This window comes from Fundulus heteroclitus, chromosome 19 (assembly GCF_011125445.2).
Source record: "Fundulus heteroclitus isolate FHET01 chromosome 19, MU-UCD_Fhet_4.1, whole genome shotgun sequence".
Classification (NCBI taxonomy): domain Eukaryota; kingdom Metazoa; phylum Chordata; class Actinopteri; order Cyprinodontiformes; family Fundulidae; genus Fundulus; species Fundulus heteroclitus.
This window is the reverse complement of record NC_046379.1, coordinates 22,698,321-22,718,437: the sequence shown is the minus strand read 5'-3', so window position 1 is coordinate 22,718,437 and position 20,117 is coordinate 22,698,321. Positions and strand designations below refer to the sequence as shown.

At 40.5% G+C, this 20,117-nt stretch overlaps 1 protein-coding gene across 2 annotated transcripts in view; it reads right to left on the bottom strand.

Annotated features, from left to right (window-relative positions):
- Window positions 1–11,713, bottom strand: part of plekhh1 (pleckstrin homology domain containing, family H (with MyTH4 domain) member 1) — a 47,954-nt gene extending 36,241 nt beyond the window's left edge. For both annotated transcript variants that reach the window (XM_036150642.1, XM_036150643.1), the window contains exons 1-2: window positions 11,561–11,713; window positions 4,400–4,578 (exon numbers count right to left, since the gene is read on the bottom strand). In XM_036150642.1, the coding sequence (XP_036006535.1) occupies window positions 4,400–4,543 (144 nt within the window). In that variant the 5' untranslated portion in view covers window positions 4,544–4,578; window positions 11,561–11,713. The remainder of the gene's footprint in view (window positions 1–4,399; window positions 4,579–11,560) is intronic.
- Window positions 11,714–20,117: the final 8,404 nt, after the last annotated feature.

Here is a 20,117-nt window from a genome sequence, read left to right as displayed (position 1 = left end):
CAGCCCTTTCAAATTAGGACTTGTTAAAGTCCACACAAGCCAAATGGGGCTTATTCCTTTCCCTCTCATTTCTCTGACTATGTCAGCTGCTTGAGATAAACGCTATGTCACAGGCAACCGTGGCCACTTTTTTCACTCATGTTTTTCCATTCCTAAGTGGGTCAATGCATAAAACACTCCTAACTTGGCGAGAGACGAGATGAGGAGCATGAAACAGTCTTTCCAAACAGCAATAAGATGACAGCATAGTAGTCTCCCATCCCACCGCTACAAAAAAAAAAGAAACTAGTAATGATGGCCTCAACTGTAAACATTCTTCGTGACTGCTCGTCATTACAAAAGTAATGTATGTAATTTACTACAGTAAGGAGAAACAGAAAATGTTCAAATTAGATAGTATTGAGTAACAAAAATACTACTCCATTTAATAATCAGTGTGTTTCTTTATCGACACTTCTCGATAAAGAAAGGGGACTTTACTTTTATCTTTTTATAAAATGATCTGTTTTTATTATCCATTCTAAAATTAGTTGGAAACAAAACAATCTGTATAAAGCAAAGATAAGACCTTCAGGTTCTCAAACTAGACACTCATCCCCATCCCCATCTAAGGGGAACAAGTAGCAACATTAATCAGTAGGTAGCTGATGGAGGTTGCCAGGTTAGGAAAAAAAAACTTTAGACCGTGAGTATACGCCTCTATGAATATTTTAGTGATGACACAAGGCCAAAGATACAGCTGTTTTTTTCTTTTTTACTTTACAAGCGCGCTTCTGTACAGCATGGGTTCTTACAGGAGAACTGACAGACTTACAGGACTTGACAGAGGACACAGCATGGAGTCGTCCTCCTCTTATCAGCCACAGGGTTATGTTTGGACTGTAAACATCCTGCTGACTGGCTGAATGAAGCACTCAGCTCTACTCTGGAGATGACACAGAGGGTGAACCACTGTTGAAAAAGAACAGTTTGGACAAACTACTACTGCAGAACTACCGCCCCCATCTCAAACCTCCCTTTATCAGTAAGAGTATTGAAAAAGCTGTTTTTCAACAATTAAACACCTTTTTTAACAATGGCCAGCTGCTTTAATGTTTTCCAGTCTGGTTTCCGTCCTCACCATAGTACAGAGACCACCCTTGTCAAGGTGTTTAATGACATCCATATAAATGCAGCATTTGACACTGTCGATCACTCCGTTCTATTAAAACGCCTGGAAAACTGGGTTGTCCTTTCTGGTACAGCATTCCACTGGTTTAAATACTACTTAAAGGACAGGGACTTTTTTTGTGTCAGTAGGTAATTTTACATCAGAAATGACAAAAAATCACATGTGGGGTTCCCCAAGGGTCCATCCTGGTTCCCCTCCTATTCAATATCTACATGCTCCCTCTAGCTCAGATCATAAAACAACAACATCAGTCACCACAACTACGCAGACGACACACAGCTCTACATCACCATATCACAATGACTATGAACCCATTCAAGCGCTTCTTCAATTGAATAAAAACAAAATCTGCATCTGTGTTTTCACAGGTCTGCCAAAAAAAAAAAAGTCAATCAGACAGCTGAAGCTGATCCAGACTAAGAAAGTAGAGCACATCACCCCAGTTCCAAAGTCCTTACACTGGCTTTGTACTGAAATGTGCTATACAAAAAAAAGTGCCTTGCCTTGAACCTCTGTGACAAAGGGCAACCTGGCCTGATCAAAAAACAGTGGAAAAGCCAAAGACATGACTATTTTATTCCTTCAAATCTTTTGATGATTACAAATTCATATCCTGATGATTGCTTTCCAAATGGTCAGGAGAGTCATTTTCATGGCTAAAACTTTACAAGCATTTGGTCGGTTGCTTTTTCCTCAACTTTAAAGTGAAATTACCAGAACGGAAGAGCTTGAACATACCCTTAGGCTGAAAGTTTAACCTACCCCTGATGATACACGATGACTGGACCAAGTGTTTACCAAATGCAATGGGTAATCTCGTGTATTTACTCACACAAATAAACAGTCATCAGCACCTGGAGTTCAAACACATCCACGTGCTCTATTTGTTCCCTCATGCGCATAATGCTAAATATGTAAATATAGCATCAGATCACCCTCCATTCATCACAAACTGTAAACAGAGCCTAGAGCTTTTCCACAAAGAAAATCTGCCAATGAGAAGCAGATGTGTGGCACTCAAATGCAGTTAAGACTATTCACACATTCTCCAGAAAATCTCCGCTGATGAGGAACAACTTTTAACTGGGGACTTATTTGAACCTGAAGGTGTACGGTAAAAAAAATAAAAAATAAAAAATTGTATTTACAGTCAGTCAGTATTGAAATGCAACCATTAGGATTCAATGTGAAAGCCATTTGAACGAAACAATAATAGATTGGACAGGCACCAAGAAGCAGGATTTGGCCTTTTTTATGTTCTGTAAGTTTGAATTACTGCAGTAACTATTTAATAATTTCTATCCAACAAGTACATGCACTGGAAAGTATACTCTCTTTCAGGTCTAGGGTTTAAATGTGTAAATGACATGATCTTTACCAAGCTGTACAATTAATAAATCTAACCTCAAGTATGTAAAAACACAAACCATTATGTATTAGCAACTGAAAAAAGTGCTAAACTAATTGCACTCCATTAAGTTAGACAGATCCAAAATACACATATTCATTGATTTAAAGGGGACATATCAAGCACTCTCCGTGTGGAGTGGTGGCCTAGTGGTTAGAGCACAGAGCTTCAGTCCCAGAGGTTCTGAGTTCAACTCCCACAAGCTGCCATTCTGGGTCCCTGACCAAGACCCTTAACCCCCCACTGCTTCCCAAAGGGATGGGTTAAGATGCACAAGTGAATTTCTCCATTGTGAGATCAATAAAGTTCAATTAAATTAGAAATGCAGAAAATTTGAATGCAGTCTGTCCAGGTGCAGTGTAGATACCTTTATATACATTTTGGGTCATACTTCTCAAGCCCTTTAGTTTTTTTCTGCTTTCTATTAAATTTTCTTGAACAATTAAATCATAGTATTTACTGCGGAACTGCTAAACAAGGTCATCAATGTCTGACTGATTTTGTAGTCCAAGCTGAAGGATACTGAAGCTACAAGTGGATACCCCCCCGCCCCCACCAGCATACAACAAAAATGGCCGAACGAGATGAAGTGTAACATCCTTCAACCTGGAGGGGTTTGAGTTTTGAGGTACCACTTTTAGATTTAAAGGAGCAATGAGTAACAATGACACCTAGTGGTAGACATTGGTATAACACACAAAACAGATTGCTCCCCTTCTCCTCCCCTTCAGCGAGTGTGGCGAAGGCTGCCAAGTCAAGAGAGAAGAGGACGTGGCTCAGTAAAATTTAAGATGAGTGAATATGGATGATTCACCTGCAGTAAGTTGGCAAACACTTTTGTTAGTTTTTTTTTTTATTTTATTTTTTTACTGGCTTCCATGTTTGCAGGCTGCCTCTGTTTTGGGAACTCTCATATGATTGGCTCAGGAACCAGGAAGTAAACATGGCTACACATTGCGCCAAAGTATTTCCGCTCCGTAACTCTAGGTTTGAAAGGAGAAAAACTTGACTAAGAGATTGTTGATCGAGAGGACCCACTGTTTATAGGGAATGTTATTTCCATCTTGGGTGACAAATCAGAATTATTTTGTTAAATTTTACAATATACATCTTACTTATTGTTCCTTTAAAGAGACATTGCCTAAACTAGTTGCTTGAAGATCCTAAAACTGTTTCAAAAGTCATGCTGTCTGTTTTGAAATAATTGTGAAATCCTGTTTTAACTGCTGTGTAACAGAGGAATTTCTCTCTCTAATGTTGCCTTTTGTGAAAACTGAAAGGAATAATAATGGCTCACAACAGAAAGGTCCCTACAAAACTGCAATAAATCCATGAATGGCTTAACAACCTTACAGATACCAATAAATCTGCTAAACACTGCTATTTTGAATGGATCAAACATTATTTTGTGATATGAAACATAAGGAAAAAAAGTGATACAAATATCATCTGTTTTGTTAAAGATTAAAAGGAGATGTGTTATTTATATAAAAAATATATAATTCTTTTAATTTGTACAGATGAACCCATCTCATGATGTGGAGGATTTTGCAGTGAACGGTTAACATTTTATAGTTCATACAGTTATTTTGCAGAACGGAGATGAGTTTTTTCTTGTTATTCATGGTTAGTAAAAAAAAAGAAAAAGAAATCAACTGAAACACATAATCAGGGATCTGAAATTGGCCATAACATCTCTGACTGATGAATCTCTCCAATGAATATTTCTTTCCAACTCCTTAAATTATGGCTCCCTGCTGTGCTAAGTTGAGGAATCGGACTGAGCCAGTTCGGCGTGCAGCCTTTTCTCACCGTCTCACCTTTTCTGCCAGCAGCTCTCGGATTTTCCCTGCCTGCAGGCGGAACCTCAGCAGCTGCATCTCCAGAGCGACGCAGCGTTTCTGCCAGTCCACGCTGGCCGCTCCTACACCTCCGGCTCCGCTGCTCTCCAACACGTCAGCCATGGCGAGGGTTTCAGGCCTCCGCCTTTGGACTCGGGCTGGAATGAAAAAGAGGCTTTTGTTTGAGGAGCCCGTGAAGAATGGCTGCAACTCACATATAGTTCTGAACATTAGGCACAGCTAGTCCTGCAATGGTATGTCCGTGTTCAGTCCAGCGCCTGTTTTCATTTACGGCACAAGACGAAAATAAAGTGATTAAACATCTAAAGCCCTCGCTGCTGACCGCATTTCCCATGATTCACGGAGGAAGCGTGAGCAAAGCAACCCCTAATGATGAGTTGGAAGTGACATGACTTTAATGAAAGCTTCCTGTAACTTTCTGTGTCAGAGACACGTGTAACTGAAATAAAGCATGCATATGCATACTTGTCGGGTGCACAGTAACTGTTTGCCACAGATCGCACCCCCCCCCCCTCTCCTTTTCTTGCAACCTTTCTCCGCATGCCCACACACACTGAACAAAACCTCAGCAGGGAGGCTCTGTGAGTGGGGGAGGCTGGAGTTCCCAGGCCTGCCTGCCCACCACAAAGCAGGTCAGAGCTCGGCTTTTTTAGCCCAATTACCTACTAACCCAATCCCCTGCCCCCTCCCCAGCCACAACTCCCAGTCCATGCAATCCCTTCTTAATTACAAGGCAGGAGCGAAACAGGATCCTGCTCTGCACAATAGTGCCTTTCTGCATGACAGTCCCATCACGGCTAGAGCTTGGAGCCGTCAGCTTGCCTCAGCGGAGAAAAGAGGCAAGAATGTGCGACAATGAATGGGCAGAGAGCCAAAAGCGGGGAAAGTGGTGCATTCAAGTCATTTTTTTTTTTAACCAAAGCCTGCCTAACTGTTGACCAGTTTGCATGCTCATTCAAAAAAAAAAAAAAAAAAAAAAAAAGAACGATGAAAGCCTTACAGAGTGATCTTGAAGTAGGGTGAAGATGTTTGACGGTGAGCTGTCAAAAAAAAAAAAAAAAAAACATGAAGTGAAGAAGAAAACGTTTGGTAGGCCCAGCTTTAGAGGGAATCAGAGCACAGCCAGACAGCGGACGTTCAAAGTCCAGCAGCCATAAGTGCACCTCGTCGCTCCCTACAATTAGCATGCTCATAAATACAGGCCTGGCAGACAAATTACAGAAGTCAGGCCTGCAGAGGTTTCGCCAGGCAACCGCTGAGCTCAGGCCGGGCAGTCAAGGTCCACTACCAACATCACTCCCTGTCTCTCTCTCTTAAGGACAGAGGTCTGTACCCTGAACACAGTCGAGTGGAAGAGGTGGGAAAAAGCCAGCCTGAAGCCCTGTTTTGGTCAAACTGCGGGGAGAGCATGGATCAGAAGCAGAAACAGACGTAAACAAGCCATTTGCACCGCCATGCTAATTCTCTCTCAGGCAGATCCTTCATTACTTCAACAAAGTGTAAAGCTGTGAGGCTCTAGGATCACAGAAGGAGCATAAGATTGTACTAGTGTCCTGCAAAAAAAGTTCCAAACAAAAACATTAACATCTTTCATGAGGGTTTGATGTGATACACCAACACAAAGTACTGCATGACTGCGAAGTGGAAGAAAGACAATTCATGGTTGTCACCATACCTTTGCATATAAAAAAATCCCCCTACGAGTTGGAACTTTGCAGAACCATCTTTTACTGTAACAACAGCTGCAAGTCTTTTTTTCTTGGGGGGTAGGGGGGGGGTCTCTTCCAGCTTTACAACATGTAGAGACTAAAATTTTTGTCCATTCCTCTTTTGTAAAATAGCTCAGGTTGAGTCACATTGGACAGAGATTATCTATGAACATCAAAATTTCAGTCTTGCTACATAATTGAAACTGAATCTGGGACCAGACTTTGACTAGGCCATTCTAACACATTTTGCTTTGATGTAAAGAAGGTGAACCTCTGCCCTAAGTCTGCAGCAACCCTGAACAGATTTTCTTTCAGTATTTCCCGGTAGCTCCAGGTGCTTTCCCCTTAACTCAGACCAGCTTCCATGTCCCTGGTAGAGAAAACATTCCCACAGCATAATGCTGCCATCATCAAGTCTCAAGAAAGCAAGTTCTCCCATTCTTGATCACCAGATTTTCAAACACAGCCTCACTGTGGTAAAGGTGTGTGCTTAGGTAGTTGGTAGTCTTGATTTTCACCACACATTTCGCTACTCGGCCAAAAAGTTACATTTTGGTCCCATTAACGTAGATATTGAACTACACAAAGGTGGACTATGTTGTCTAATTAGCTGAGTTTTAGATGCTTTTGGTTGCACTAGATTTTAAAAAGATGGATCTGAGCAAAGAGGATCTGAATCCACACTTTGTCTATTGTAAAATAAGGAGCTGAATTTACGGTGAGATTAAATTACAGACATGTGGACTTTTGAAACATAACAGCGCTGGATTTTATTTCTGGGTAACAGTGCAAAGGGAGCTGAATACAAATGCACACCATCCAGGTTTCCATTTCTAAAACATTTTGAAAAGCGGACATCGCTTCCCCTTTGCGTCACAGACATGAACTAGTTTGATCTGGTCTATTCCATATTGTCCAAATTAAATATAAAAGAAGTTTAAGGTTGTAACATGAAAACATGTGCAAAGCTTAAAGGGTATTGATGCTTTGCGAGCCAGTGGAACTTACCTCATAGTGAAGTAAACGTCACTACAACGGTAAATCATGAATGAGACAGCCATAAATAGGGATTGTTGAGAGGCTGCCGGTTTGATATTCTGGCATGGTTCTGCGCTGAACATATTGAAACGTAAAGGAAGAAAGGACAACATTTTTACATCCTTTCATGGTAGATTCATCTTTGATTATGTTTGAGTCAAAAGAGGAGATGATGGCTTTGTCTTTGAGTCCATCTCCATCCTGAACAGCTTGGCAACCTTGAGAGCTTCTCTACTTTAAACTGGTTGCAAGAGCTTGGGGGGCAGCCACAGCCAGAGCAAACAATGGGAAAAGCAGACTGAGCATTTGGAAATGCCGCCACAGTGATCCCAGCAGGAATCTCTCAATGATTGCTACAACAGTCTTCTGCTTTCCACTGACATATTATTCCTTCGAGTAAGATAGGATATTCAGCCAGGATGCTATTTCTTTAAAAAAAAAAATTATAATTATTATCATTTAACACCATCTCAAATGAATTTAGAATAATCTCTATGGAAGAGTCAGTTATTTTTCTCTCTGGCATTACGTCCGTGCTTATTGTGGTGTGCAGCTAGATGAGAAACAAAGGGAGCACGCGCGCAACAAGTCTCAAGAAAGCAAGTTCTCCCATTCTTGATCACCAGATTTTCAAACACACACTCCAAAGCCACTCGTAACTCTTCTCTTCTCACTGGAGCACAGACACACACACACACACACACACACACACACACACACACACAGACATAGAGAAACAGATTGGAAACAGACACGTGTGCATAAGCACTCACCCACACACACACACACACACATGGAGGCATACACTGCTGAGCATGCAGCTGTGGTGATGTAAGTGATTAGGTGGTTCAGTGATATCATTCCCACCAGACATTTTCAATCTCCACCACTGCTGTCTCTTCTGTTACGGTCCCACTTGGCTCTCATATGTTTAAAAAAAAACAAAAAAATAAAAAAAAACACTAGCCCCGTCAGGCGCAGCGCGGGTCTGGGTTCAGGCGCTGCAGGTTTGTGTCAGCGTGGCAGATGCCTGCGTGTACGTAAGGTGACACAGACAAATGATCGGAGCAGATCTGAGTATGGGTGCTTTATACGCTGCCTCTTATATCATTGTGTCCTGTTGTGTTTTGTTTTGGGTTTTTTTTTACCATCTGACTGAGTTGGTCTTAGGCTTTTGTTGAAATTTGTTGCATTTTAGAGCTGTAGCTTGTACTCAGAAGTAAAGCGCAAGGATATTTCCAGTGCTGCGCGCCCTTATTTCCTAACCTTTTGACACAATCTGTGCAAAATAGCCTTAGGGCAGTGGCTACAAATGGATAAGTCCAGTTAAAATTAAAAGTTAAAGTGTACTAAGAACACAATACCTGCTTTTTTTCAGTTAGAAAAGCCACTCATCTTCATCCTCCCTGTAGTTACTTTCTTATCGCTCCTGCTATTTCCTCTGCATCGCCTCTTCTCTTCCATCCCTGCACTCCTTTCCTCTCCTCCTGCAGCGCCTTTCCCACCCTCCCCTCCTCTCCCCTCCCCTCTTCGCTCCACATCCTCTCCTCCTCCAGCCACCGCCATGCGAGCAAACCTGCTCCTCTCTCTTCTAGCTCAGGTTAATGACAGACCTTGACAAAACTGACCACACTCATTATCAGTCTCCGACTTAAACACAGGGCCCTGAAAATTCCTCTGCTCTGAGGTGTAAACATCTACCTCTGCAAGCTCTCCTGCTCCTCTCTCCTCTACACCCACACTCAGAGCGTGGCTTTCCATCTAACCCTGAAGGCCATGGAGGCAGGACGATTTCTTCTGGGGGAAAAGTTAGCGTAAATTATAACTTTATCCATTAAAGAGACCATCCATTGGTAAAGTTCTTTTAATAACAAATATGCACAGAAAATGAAAACACAGTAGGTTCATGGAGTATGGATTCCCACTGCAGGATTTTTACAAAACAAAAAAGGGATTTTTTGCAACGTACTGAGGAGAAAAGAATGGCAAATTTTCATTGTTTGCATTTAAGTCGATGACATCACATGAGGCATTCAAATGTTTCACTTCAGCTACATAGACTCCACTAAACATCTATGGAGAAAAATCAAATTCTTACTATTTTATTTTTTATTTTGAGTAAAGGGATGCAAATAAAATAGAAAAACAAGAGGAATCCAAACCAATGGGCATAATTAAAACCCCTCTGATCAGTTGAACGCTTAATAATTCCTCATTTAGGAATCAAAGGTATATCAATCAAGGTATAGGTCTAAATTATACATGACATGAGATGAGTATTGTCCGAAAGGAATGATTGATCTCAGTTTTCAATGATCACAGCCTCTAGCCGTCAACATGTAAAAATTCTGACCTAGAACTACGGACTGAAAAAAAATGCAGGCCTTTATATAATTTTGGCTTAATCTGGCATTAAACAGTCCAGTAGGTGACGGTAACGCATCTGTGAGCCGATTTGCCAAACAGCAGTAAAATGATGAAGAAGATGGATTCTGATCATTTAAGGCTTCACGTCCGCGGACTTCGGTGCACACTCAAGGCGGCCTCTGTGCGGACTCCGCATAGAAATGTATGCACAGAGCGCAATTTTTCCGACTGCGTGCACGGAGTCACACTACAAACTGCTCAGAGGCAAGAAGTCTGCTCCAAGCAGGCACTTGCAAGGACGGCAGGTGTGCAGTGGGTGCCTGGTGGGAAAAAGAAAAACGTCTCTAGGGGCTCAACTAGCTAATCCAACATACTACTACTCCTTCGTCCCACAGGCAGAAAGTGTGAGAAATGTAGGAATTTGTCACACAAAAAAAATGCAGGCAATAGGTCCGCTTTACTATGAAGGGTCAAATTTAGTGGGTGCCTAAAGGTTGCATCCAATATTTTCTAATTATAGCTCCTAGCTCCTGCTCCTAGACCTTTCATGGGGGGAACAGTGAGTGCTATGATGGGTGGAAAAGGAGCTTCGGACTGATGTGCCGATTTCGGACAGCCTTTGACTGATAGACGTCATTACGCAACATTAACGCACATGGTTGCAAGTCAAATTCGGGCCTACATCCTTCAGACACATGTATATGCAATACACACACACACAGATAAATACATATATATATATATATATATATATATATATATATATATATATATATATATATATATATATATATATATATATATATATATATATAGATAGATAGATAGAAGAGAGAGAGAGAGAGAGAGAGAGAGAGAGAGAGAGAGAGATAGATAGATAGATAGATAGATAGATAGATAGATAGATAGATAGATAGAGTAAGGGTCATCACAAGGTCCCGGTGCTAAAAGAGCTAGGATAGGAAGCATACAGGCTGCTTTTCGTACCTCCTTCCTTACTTATCATGGCAACCGCTGACGCACTTAAGCTTTGGCTAAAGTGTCCTTACTAATTATAACTTTTTGGAGGCAGCCTAAGTTTATGTTGCGTTCTTTTCGCACTTGAAAAGCTGCACAATGAAACCGGTGGCACAAATGGTACTGTACAACCTCTCCTTTTGAGCTTGTTATTTTCAGACTTGAATAAACAAAATGAAGAGAATTACATTTTTATCGGCTTTTTGCTCTACCGCCTTTACCATCTTGTGTTGTTAATGGTAGCACATACAAAAAAACAAAACAAAACAGAAAAACACAAGAAAAGCATGCTAGCATTCCAACCTTTCTTACTACACACACATTTAACTCAAAAGCCCAATTTCCGAGACAATTTACACACACCATTATGCCTTGTGTGATGTCACAACGCATGTGCATGGGGAAAGCTTTACTTTTATGGGCAGGATAACTTCAAAATAATAAACCGAATAACTGAGCTTTGCATGTTGCTCTATAGGTGGAAAACTATACGCAATTCCAGTTTGATTAATTTTACAGAAAGGTCCTGCTGTAGCTTTAAATCTGGAACTGTTTCTACATATATCCTATTCTGTCAGAGATTGCTTTAAAAAGGTCAAATCTTTATGCCAACTCTGGTGCTTATTTACAGTCACACACTAGTTTAGAGTAGCTTTATTTATTTTTATAGCTACTTCGAAGGGCACATTGCGTCAATTTCTGCACGAAAAAGGCCCCAAGCAACAGGTGTGCGCTCTGCTATAGTTCCGTTATAGCAGCAGCGACCATAAACTGCCGGTCAGCAAAAAAAAGAAGAAGGGAAAAAAAAAAAAAGTTCAGCCAGACATCTCTCAAAATACCCAGCTGCACTCGCTGGCGTCTTTTGTCCTGAGGAGCCTCCGGAGGCTACTATCCTCCCCGTGCAGTGCGGTGGGAGCAGCGGGCATATGACAGTCGGGGGGCTCACTCGCCCCTCGTTTGACAACAGAAGCGTTCACGTCGGCTTTACCTTGTGACTTTGTTGTCTATCCGTCTCCTCTCGGGTCTCGTCTTCAGTGATTCGTCGCAGCTCGCCTCATAACCTGCCCTCCATTCTGCCCGTCTTCCCCTCCTCTCCTCTCATTCATCTCATTTACTGAAAGTTTTCATACAAGCTCTTCGATACCGCCGCCGCTGCTGCTGCCCTTCGCTTTCTTTTGAACCCTCCGGTGAAACTCACTCATAGCTCCATTCAGACTCATCCCATTTCCCTTTAAAGGGCCGAGCGCAGGATCAAATTTCTCCAAGAGTCAGGCCCCCTCTTGTGTGCGCAGGAGCTGCTCAGGATATTGCATTTTGGGCCGCCGTGGCTTTACTCTCTACCGATTCGAAACGCGCGGTGGGGGATTTTGTTAAGGTGAAGATTTGATTGAAGGGAAATCAACTGCAAATGTGCCCCGAACTTTTTTATATATATAAAAAATAGTCAGCTCGCTAGAAAAATACTTTTGTCAACGTGGACGACTTTCTTTACAACGTCAAACTGCAACATTCTTAGCAGAATGGCAGGATTTTAAAAAGGCACTATGGCTCACAGCTCAGGGTGTCATGCTGTCAGGGGGCGACACAAGTGTGCAGTGGTGTCTCTCTGGCATATTAAGTTAAGTGGGGCACAAAAACTCAACACCTATTAGCAGCAACAACTTTTTTTCTTTTCTTTTGTGATGCACACAACCTGACTTTGATCAATGTTAAATTAAACAGATACGTTAGCATATAGACAACATACAAGAAATTCCATTTTATATAAGCTAAATGTAATTTATTTATATAAATAAAGGCTCACTCATATTGTTCATTTATTGAACAGAAAATCTATCCATCCATCCATTTTTTCCATGCTTATCCCTGTTGGGATCGCAGGGGTTGCTGGTGCCTATCTCAAGCATTCAGTGGGCGAGAGGCGGGGTACACCCTGGACAGGTTGCCAGTCTGTCGCAGGGCTGAACAGAAAATATTCACATCAATCCTTCGATGAGCTACCAAGGACAACCGACACTAGATTAATATTTGCTTTTAGTTTCCATTTAGCTATGTTTTATTTTGTTTTAATTTTCTTACATTTTATTCCAACTGTTTTTTTTTTACTTGCGTTTATTCTTTTTTTTATTTTCCAGTGTTTCATGTAAAGCACTTTGCATTGTCCTTGTACTGAAATGTGCTATACAAATAAATTTGCCTTGCCTAGATGTAATGTAACGTGTGCAATTCAAGTATTTTGATTGGACGATCCGAGCTTGGGGCCACATGATTTGTGCCCCACGACTGTCTACTGAGAGCGTGTTATTGGGCATGCGGACTGCAGTTTCAGTTGTTCATTATTTCACAAGCATTGGTGGGCCGACCCCAATATCAATTTTCACAATGTTGTTCTATAAAGAAGGCTCATGTCCCACTGATTATTTGTGAAAATGGAGCTCCACAGCGACATCTGGTGGGGCCAGGCCCCACTGGCCCTAAATGCAGAGACGCAACAACAAGCGTGGGAATTCTTTCCACTGGGGGAAAATTAGTTTCCGTTGCTTTTGCTGATGCCCAGTCCGTGAAGATTGGACATTGCAAGAAAAACTGGACGTACTACTAAATTACTCTAATGTTGGTATCCAACTCAGAAAACACTGTCAGCCTTAAAAATAGGGACTTTTACTTGAGTTTCTATAATATTAATTTTTGGGGCACTGGTGACCCTTTTTTATTGAAAATAGGCTGACAGGAAAGGGAAGCTGGGAGAGGGGGAGATATTCAGCAAAGGGTCGCAGGCCAGAGTCAACCCTAGGTCAGCTGCGTAAAGGGCTGAAACCTCTGTACATGGGCCACCCCCCCGCACCACTGGAGCACCTTACTTGTCTTCAATTAATCTGGAATATATTTGATTTGCACTCATTCAGAATATAAAATACAGCAAACTGAACTGGGATTTTCGCTGAACAGAGATTTCTTTAAATAGTACTGTAGATGTGGACAGAGTAATTTATAAAACTTTGCCTGGAATCCATACTAAAAGTGTATGCATGGCAAGAAAAAGACAATAGCATACGTTAAAAAATATTCAGATTTAGAAAACAATGTGCACACACCAGCACATAATTTCCCTTTATAGATCAAACCCAGAGGTAGGGACTCAAGTCACATGACTTGGACTTAAGTCAGACTTGAGTGACTGATTTTATGACTTTAGACTTGACTTGAAAAAGTGGTCAGAGACTTATCACTTCACTTGGACTTTAACACCATGACTTGAGACTTGAATTGGTCTTGAACCTGTTTGCTTGAAATGACTTGATATTTTATCCAAAATATAAAGCTTAAGGCATGTATCATTTAAAAAGTGAGCAACATTAATTAATTTCACTCAATCAGTATCAACAAAGGCAGACCGACTCTCTCTTTCCCCACTTTGTACATATGTGTGCGTGAGCTGCAGCACAGCCTATCAAATTAAACAGATTTTTTTTTTAAATGAAAAGAAAAGAAGCTAAGGAAAAAGATGCTCCCAAGAGTAATTTCATTTGGGTCTGAATATGAAGATCTGCTGTTGCATTTTTTGCAGAATATTCTAGAAAAATATGGTTCAAAGGAGGACTATTCTTGAAGGGAAGTTTAATTTTACTGTTTTGTAAGGTCAGTTGCACTGGTTTCATTACGTTTTGAGATAAATTTTAAATTAAGAACATATGCTGTATTATTTACATTTATCATGTATCTCAACATTGTTAAAGACTTGAAACAACGTGAAATTAGAAATTCAAGACTTGGGACTTGACTTGAGAAATACCTGTTTTGACTTGAAATCTGAGTTGGGACTTGAGGATAATGGCTTGAGACTTACCTGGGACTTGCAAAGCAGTGACTTGGTCCCACCTCTGATCACAGCTGTACCTGAACGTTTGGTTGCGTGGTTCCACCTGAGGTTCTGCTCTCTACATGCCCAGATTCAACCATAAATGGTCAGTGCAAAGCACCTCATGAATGTTAATGTTAGTTACAATGGGTCAGTTGATCGTTTTTTTATCATTGTGAAATGGCCACCACGGAGAAATACAACTAAGAAACCTTGGGAAAAACATCACAGAGAAGAGTTTATTAAATGTGTAAAAGCACATGTGTATGTTGCCCACATTAAAATAACTTGTTAAAAATCTAAATTGATCACAGTTTTAAAAGCCGGATGACAGCCTCACACCGTGCTCCATGTTGAAACTCCTCAGAGACTGTGCGTTCAGATTGACAATCTGAGGAGGGATTGAGACCAGGATGAATAAGAGATTCCCCCCTAGATAATAGATAGACCTCCCCCCAAAAATGGAAAAAGAAAAGAAAAGAAAAAAGAACAAAATAAACTGCAAAAAGTTATTTAGGAAGCTGACGGGATGCGGATGCTTGGCTGTGCGTGCGCCTTCTCTGCGCTCTGTTTGGACCCATAAACTGGGTGGTTGTAGCCATTGTCCCCTGTAGGTTATAGCAGAATTCAATGTTTGGAGTCTAAAGTGGCCTATTGGCCTGTCATCACAATTGGTCAGAAAACCTTTGATCACTGAAACTGCATTTCCTTCAGTTCTCCATTTCCAGGTCTTCCAGCAGTGCCAATGCACCCACTGCACAGCATTACGCAAGAGTATATTTGACTGTTTAAAGCAATTAAAGTAATTGCCCCACACCTTGTCACAGTTTATCCGTTAGTCTCACCCTGGTGATCATCAGGGAGAGTGATGGGATGGTAGAAAAGCCAGATGAAATGTTGCGCAGGCTTTTTATTTCAGATTTTAGACGGCTTATAGGCATTATTTCATTTATTTGTAGGGTGTCTATGTGTAGTTATGTGTCACCAGCGCAAGCCTGAATAGCACGGCGGCTTCAAATCCCTTTGATGAAGTCAATCTATGATTAAAGTGTAATATTAAGTGCAACTGAGCGTCTGAGAGGAATCAGGCACTCTGGCTGCAATTCACCACTTTACCATCTGCGTCACCAAAAGGAGCGTAGGCCTGGGTCAGAGTTGTCATGGGGACCGCACATTTTCCCGTCAAGTTTTTTTTAATATATATTCCCAACCTTAGCATGGAAAGTGACGTACACAAGTTTCAGGTCTCATTTTGTGTATAAGGAAGCTTTATAAATGAGACTCCTGAAGATGTCCCCTCCTGCTTCAAAAAGCAGCTATTTCTGTGCACTTGAGGCTTCAAGTTCTCACACTTGATCGCTTGTAGCATTATAATATGCCCAACGACTTAAGTCCAGGTTTGAAGAGAGAGAAACTTTCCATCTCCACTAGATGACTTTGAAAATAGTATTTAAAGTATGCATAAATATTTCATCCAGGAGAGCAAAAACAAATATTTTGTCAAGTGGGTCGCACGGGGTATTACCTTTGGTTAAAAATTAGGAATTGTAAGACCACCAAGTAAGAATACAAAACTGTTCCAACCTAGCCTAATTACAGAACATGTTTGTTTATTGGAAAGGCTTGCAGCTCAGACTTTACAGGAATAATATGTTGTTAAACTCGCATGTGGAGCTTTGCAACTGTAATGAATCATTATCTGGGTAGTAAAGGAGTTGCGCGGGAGTCATTTGGAGAGGGCTGAGACTATAACCTTGAGATCCAAGCCTTTTTGGGTCCTCATAGCCGTGGCTTCCCCTTTGCTGAAACCTCTCAAGGATTCCTCAAAAGGTCAGAGATACTGAGGAGAAGTGGTTTGTAAATGGTGTGACACACGCCGCTGCACCCACTTACTGAACAAGTTAATAACCACAAGATCTTTTGCAGCTGCTGGTCTGCGTATAAAGCGGAGAGACATTTGAGACGCTGTTTGACACTGATTTAGATTTGCATGCTTACAACAAAAACTACTTATGTGATAGGGACTCTCTGTTCAGTCTCAATCTGTTTTACTAGCATCACTCCTTGGACTTTTCACATTTTCACATCGATAAACATAGATTTTCTAGACACCCTGAATGTTATTTGAACACAGTCAGACACATCAACAAGTAACATATTTACTCTAATATCAACCTAAATCATTCTCATTTGTCACCGGGGATGGAAGAAACATTCCCTATAAACATTCAGTCCTCTCCATCAACAAAGTTTTTCTCCTTTTAAACGTAGAGGTACGTTCCGGAACTACTTTGGTTCAGAGAGTAGACCGTGTTTGCTTCCTGGTTTCTGAGCCAATCACATGAGAGTTCCCAGGGTTAGCAAAACAGAGTGCAGCATTTGATATTTTATCCTGGCAAAAGTGCCACAGACTGCAAACATGGAAGCCAGTAAGAGAAGCGGACCAGAAATGGAACAAAATACAACATCATAGACCTGTCCTGAGGAAGTTAAAAATCAGTGCAACAGACAGTTGAATAAATGGTGGGTGTCCATGAAAGCTATTGTGTATGTGTTGTACCGAGTTTAACCGCTAAATGTCATTATTACTTATTGTTCTTTTAACATTAATCTTAAGAGCACAAAACAAAAAAACTCAAGTGAAATGTAACAGGCATATCTCAGTTTAAACATTTGTAATGGGGTCATTGACATAATATTAACATCAGATGTGGGCAACGACCCAAGTAATCCACACATTTGAGGAAAAATAGTCCACAAAGGAATTTATAGGTAAAGAACTGGAAAGACAGAAGGAGTACATATCGAACACACTTACCGAAATGTCTTAAATACTAGAAAAGCTTCTTAAATGGCAACTTCAATCCATCTCCTGGAGGGCGAAACTAGTCACATCTGTCACTCAGGTGTGATCATCACCCATTTTTCCAGATAAACTATGTTCAAATCTAAAAAGGTTCTTTGGGTCCTTTCTGTGCACTCTGATCTTCAGTTCTTTCAATAGATATTTAACTGATACAAGTCAGATGATTGGCTGGACAGTTCTTGCATTTTTACTTTCTTTCTCTGAAACCAATTAAGAGTTTCCTTGGCTGTGTGTTTGGGACTATTGTTTTTCTTGGAAACCCACACCTATTTCATCTGCAGATTCTTATCAAGAACGTCCCAGTACATTTCTGCATTCATCCCTTCTTCAGTTCTATGAAGTCTGCCAGTACTCTGTGCTCTAAACCATTGAAAACCATGTTCTCGCTTGCAAATGTCGCGTTTGGCATGGTGTTTTTGCTGTGATGTGCAGGACCGTTCTTCCTCCAAACCTGGTGAGTGTCACGACATCCAAAGACTTTAGCTTGGGTGTCATCTGACCAGTCTATATTCTCCCTGGGGTCTTGTGCAACGAGTCCATTGTGATTGAGTGTACAGCGGTGCCCTGACATTACATAAGTCATTGAAATTACTCATATGTCAAATCAACTTTCCCCACTGAAATATATTGAAACCCCATTAATCCATTCCAGACCCCCCCCCCCCAAAAAAAAAGAAAAAGAAAATTTTCTTGCTTTTTTTACATGGCAAAAAACTTGCGCATAAATAGCAAACACAGTATAACATAGAGACACAATTCATTCCAGAATGTAATGACACAAATGGCTTTTGTTAAGTACAGTACAGGGTAATGTACGGCATTTACCTTTGAAGACCAGACGACATGAAGATGTGGATGGAGGTGGAGGAGAAGGTCTGAATTGAATAATTGAATCTTATTGATGGATTTTTTTCCTCCATGCTGACCTCATTTTCATCTGCAGGGAATTTCATAAAAACTTGACCATTTTAATCTGTTCTATCCTCCCTTTCACAATGTGTCTGAAATGAGTAAGGCAAATGTCATTACACAGTGCTGCCAGACAATTGGTTGCAACTTTTTATGGGAACTTCATTTGAATAAAGTCTGCAAGTTTCTCCCACGTTCCCAAGATTTCTTTTGTCTCTTTTGTAAAGATAACCGCCTTCTCCGCCTCACCTATTTGTTGCAAAACCTCTGTGTACTGCTCCGGCTGTAGCTCCTTTGTTGCACTGTTCACTGTAGCGGTCCAATGTGTCAGTGCGTCGAAGTCTTTGTCGAGTGTTCCAGGCAGATTTTTTTTTTTTGTGAAGCACATATTGAGGCTTGTGTTGTGACATTTGAGCCCTCAAGAGCCGGCTGTACCAACTGACTGACTCAGGAAATATAAGGAGCAGCAAAACACTCCTAATTCTCCCATCACATTGTGCTGTGTTGGGATTTTGTTGCGCTTGTGTCAGCAATATATCCAGCCATTGTATCATAATGGTGATTAAGATCATATTCAGACCATATTCAAATTGTATTTATTGGCAGCACAAACACCATTAATTTATTAATTCAATTAAAGCTTTACACAAACCAGCCTCATATCATTATAATCGCTCTGCCTGTTTTACATTTATTCTTCACTTCAAGAACTCAGTAGAGCAGACGAAGCTTCATAATGCTTCGGCTCTTGAGTCGAGTAATGGATGGAAGCTGCTGTACTTCATGAGGCTTTGTCTTACCATCACTACCTGCGCCCTCTAGTGGTGTGATGGCTGAAGCTGGTTCATTAGCTGAATTTTTTGTCTCAAGTTAAAGAAAAAAAAATTGTCTTGTATCTCTAAAAACTCACAAGTTGGGACATTTGTATGTCAAGGTACCAGTGTGTTACCTATTGCTTTCATGGGAATAACTGTACCAGGTAATGGCTGGTTTATGCTAAAAGTATGTCATTTCCACGGATTCCTGTTTTTGGAACTGTTTCATTGCATGAGTTTGTGTGTTCTTGTACTTGCAGCTGAGGAAGAAACTTTCTTTGCTCGTTTTACAAGTAAAGTGAACACTTTGATAGTGAGGACCAAAAAAAATGGCCCAACTTTTTTCCTGGGCAATGGGCTAGGAGTAAGATGCCAAATAGGTTTAGGTTAGGGCGAGGGTTAGGCCATAGAAAGGCTTGAAGGAAGTATATGGAAGTCAAGGCACAGTGTATTAAACAAGGATGTGTATGTGTATGCTTTGTGACATCATCTAAATGACTCAAAATAAAAAGTGAAATCCGGCAGATTTAGATTATAATGTATTTTTATCCAACAATAAATGCATAAGGGAATGAGACTGGAATCTCCTAAAAACAATAATAAAAAAACACATTGTTTAAAAGCATATCGCTGTGAAAGAAAGTAATCGTGTTTTTATTGAAGTAATTTTTGCATAGGAAACATTTAAATTACTGAATAAATAATTATGGCTTTCCCAATTATCACGGTAAAAGTATTTACTGGCATTGCAGCAATCAGTCCCTTCTCATAATTGCTGGCCAGCAATTATGAGAAGGGAAAAAAAAAATAAAAAGAAAAAAAAAAAAATTGCTGGCCAGCTTTTTCTGCTGGTTTTTCATCAATTTATTGTATTTATTGTAGATGAAGTGAGAAATACAGTATATATATATATATATATATATATATATATATATATATATATATATATATATATATATATATATATAGAGAGAGAGAGAGAGAGAGAGAGAGAGATAGAGAGAGATAGATGAAGCCTATAGGCGGAAAATCAACTGAAGAAACTGAATTACTTACATTCATCCAATCAGAAGCTCATCCACCTCTGATGCAAGCC